Source organism: Apaloderma vittatum, unplaced genomic scaffold (assembly GCF_000703405.1).
Source record: "Apaloderma vittatum isolate BGI_N311 unplaced genomic scaffold, ASM70340v1 scaffold26374, whole genome shotgun sequence".
Lineage (NCBI taxonomy): Eukaryota > Metazoa > Chordata > Aves > Trogoniformes > Trogonidae > Apaloderma > Apaloderma vittatum.
The window spans coordinates 1,308-4,512 of NW_009713610.1; the positions used below are offsets into that span (position 1 = coordinate 1,308).

At 56.6% G+C, this 3,205-nt stretch overlaps 1 protein-coding gene across 1 annotated transcript in view; it reads right to left on the reverse strand.

Annotated features, from left to right (window-relative positions):
• Positions 1 to 48: 48 nt before the first annotated feature.
• ARCN1 (archain 1) overlaps positions 49 to 3,205 on the reverse strand; it is a gene marked incomplete at both ends in the record, with an annotated part of 3,508 nt that continues 351 nt past the window's right edge. Inside the window, 7 exons of the mRNA XM_009868439.1 lie at positions 49 to 253; positions 408 to 516; positions 727 to 874; positions 1,609 to 1,774; positions 2,221 to 2,382; positions 2,592 to 2,797; positions 2,961 to 3,140. Coding sequence (XP_009866741.1) covers positions 49 to 253; positions 408 to 516; positions 727 to 874; positions 1,609 to 1,774; positions 2,221 to 2,382; positions 2,592 to 2,797; positions 2,961 to 3,140 — 1,176 coding nt within the window. The remainder of the gene's footprint in view (positions 254 to 407; positions 517 to 726; positions 875 to 1,608; positions 1,775 to 2,220; positions 2,383 to 2,591; positions 2,798 to 2,960; positions 3,141 to 3,205) is intronic.

The following is a 3,205-nucleotide window of genomic DNA, read 5'->3' on the forward strand; positions in this document are numbered from 1 at the left end:
AGCGTTTTGGCGCAGAAGGCTGATAGGGAGAGTCCGAGGGGAGCGTACCTGTATGTTGCAATAGTTCTTTTTGGAGACGAAGGAGACTTGGACCGGGAAGAAGTCGTTTGGCTGCCCGGCGATGCTGAACTCCAGGCTGCCGCTCTTGTTTTTGGCATCTATCACTGGCAGGCACCACTCGAGGAGGTTTCTCCGGCTGTCATGGCGATACTCACCATCGATCTCCCCAATCACCGGGGCACCGACACCAGACCTAGAGCAGGCAACAAGGCGTTACCAGGGCTTAGCGCCGCAGAGCTAAGAGAACGCATGTCAAGCCCGTTGGCTTGGCCAGGCCTGCGAACCGGAGAGGGGGTGAAGGCAGCGTGGCACTTGCTGGCACTGCCCAGACACGGCACGTTACTTACGGCAAGGGGATGGTGATAACGACGTCGTTGAGCTCCAGGCTCTCCTCTTGCAACTCGTATTCAATGTTAACATCACAGCTGTTCCCGCTTTCTGACGGCCAGCAGTTAACTGAGGGCACAGAAAGGGCAACGATGAACCATGTCAGCTGCTTCCCAGGTGCAATGGGCTTTCAAAAGTGCACCAAACAAACTCCAGCTTGAAGAAAACCCAGTGGAAGAGCGACAACATCTCCAGCACCTCACAAGCTGCCGCTCTCCAGGGGCAGCCCAGGCTGGCCACGAGCCAGAGCCCAGGGACAAACGCCACGCTCGCACTCACTTGTCAATGGAATGAAGGACTCTTCCGTGGTCTGCAACCTCCACTTGAGCACGCCCACGTCGCTGTTAATAGGGAATGGCTTCTCGGGGTTCTTCAAACCGATCTGCGATTCTGACGTGAAGAGCTTCTTGTCCACATTCGGGTGAGTCTGAAAGGGGAACACACGTGCCCTGGCTGTGACCCCCAGCCCAAGGAGAGAGCTGTCCTCAGGGAACGCGGGAAGCCACACCGCCGCCCTTTGGACATGCCACTACACCGGAGACTCCAGCAACATGTGTCCCGGGCTAATAACCTACAGAATGACTTTCAGCAACTCTTGAAACCTCAAAGACCATCCCAAAGACCCAAAACGGACATTTCTCTTGAAGGAAACACAGCCTGAAGTTGTTGGGAAGAACGCCTCGCAACCACAAAAACCCTACATCCCTCAGCAACCTCAACGCACGAATACGACAGTGGCCACACAACTGACTAACCATCCTCCCTGCCTGACAGCAAAGCGTAAGCAGCTCTTTAGAAGCAGAGGATTTCTGCAAGTCGCCATTCAAGTCCCACTAGAAAGGCAGGAGCCAGTGTGGGGCTCTCTCAGGTCTCCCACGCGGAGCGGTGCCCGTGGCGAGGCGGGCCGGCATGCCAACACGTGCTCCCAGGCAGCGTTGGCTCTGGGGGCAGAGGACGGGGTTTGTCAAGTGAACTCCAGTCTCTCAAGCACAAGCTGGCCCTGTCTCCACGCTGCAGCGACCGCTCCCGTTTTCAGCACTGGCTGAGAAGGATTGGGTGAGAACACGGGACGGTAACACGCCCCAGTACTCATTTCCAGTGTTTTGCTCCAGAGAGCGGCAAAAGCACATTCAACAGCACAGGGCACGCAACGGGCTTTACCTGTAGCTGCACTCCCCTCTTGTCTTCATTTTCGACGTGCAGGCGAATCCGCGCAAACTTTTCATCGGAGATGTGCAGCGTGATCATGCCGTGCAGCTCCATGTTCTGCAACCCTCCGTCGCGGCCGCAAGACAAGGAAATCTTCTCCTCGATTTTCATGTGCACGCTAGACAGAGAAAAGGAGGAGGTTTCTCCAGTTCTGCCTTCAGCACCTCTCTCCCTGCTGCCGTACAGCAGCCCAGCACTAAAGAGCTCTGAATGGTGAACACCTCCTTCCTAAGCCACAGCAAGGCAGGAAGGAAAAAGCAACAGGAAAAAGGGAGGCTGCTTTAAGGGAAAAAGGCTCAGGAAAATCCCAGCCTCGGCTACACGATGGAGGTACATCCCATTTTATTTAAGGCGATTCCTAATCAAGTGACCTGCCAGCTTTCTCGCTGCCGCGCTTGACAAGATTTTGCCCGCTGTCTTTTAAAAGGGCACAGGCCGAGCAAGCCCGCAGGGCACGAGTGGCAGGAAAAAGCCAAGCCTGTTCCGCTCCCGAGGCAACACGTGCACCATCGCAGGGAGAGCAGCGAGGAGGGAGTCGGCTGCCAGAGCGAGGGCCACACCTACCTCTCCATGTTAACGGGAGGAGCGAGGACTTTGGCTGCTTCAGTTGAGCGCTTGCCCACGGAAGTCATGATGTTCTCTCCTTCTGATTTCAGCTTGTCCACAAAGTTGTCCACCTCCTTCCCCTTAGCACCGAGTTTCAGGGCTTTACTGGGACCCGAAGGCCTAAACAAAAAGCGTAAGAATCTCCAGTCAGCTCAGGGCAACAGGCTGCTTCCTCCTCGGCTATCTCGGGGAGGGGGAAACTCAACCACTCCAACAGCGCGGCGTTCCCTCGGCAGCGTTTTTGGGGCAGAACACACACCCTTGGTTTGGCTGCGGGGTTTCAGCCGCAGCTGGCCCCGAGGAGTGCTCGCTCCCGGCTGCACACCCACCTGGCAGGCGCCGGCGCCACTTTCGCCTTCTCCGTTTCGATGATGGTCTCTGTGATCATGGCTGCCGTCGTGCCCCCAGACACAGCCGAGCTGCCAAAACCACCGAAGCCAGGCGCCTTTTTGCCCTGCCTCTCCGCGTCCCTCCTGGCCTGCTGCAGCTCCTTTGCTTTGCGGCGCATCTCGGCTTTCGCTTCGCGCTCCTGAGTCTGAAGTGAAAGAGAAGAGGCCGAGAGAGACGGGCATTTACTTTACAGAAAAGCTCAACAATTTCCTGAGCCCTGTCAAAGAGGGGGGAGATCCTCGCGTTAAAACAAGCAGCATTTCTAAGAGAAGGGGCCTCGCAGCCGGCCGGCGGTGACTGCCGCTCACCTCTCGCACTGCCCGGAACACCTTCTCTTCGTGCGAGTCCATCTCAGTGAAGGTCCGGATCTGAGCCAGGTTGACGTTCTCGCGGTAGCCCAGGGCAACGATTTCATCGAAGGCAAAAATCAGGTCGAAGCAGTGCTCGGAGATCTCGTTCTCCTCCAGAGCTCGACAGTACTCGGGGATCTAGGCAGAGGAAATTCAAGGAGCGTCTGTAGGCAACATCGCACAAACGTTTTCCTTCTAACCTC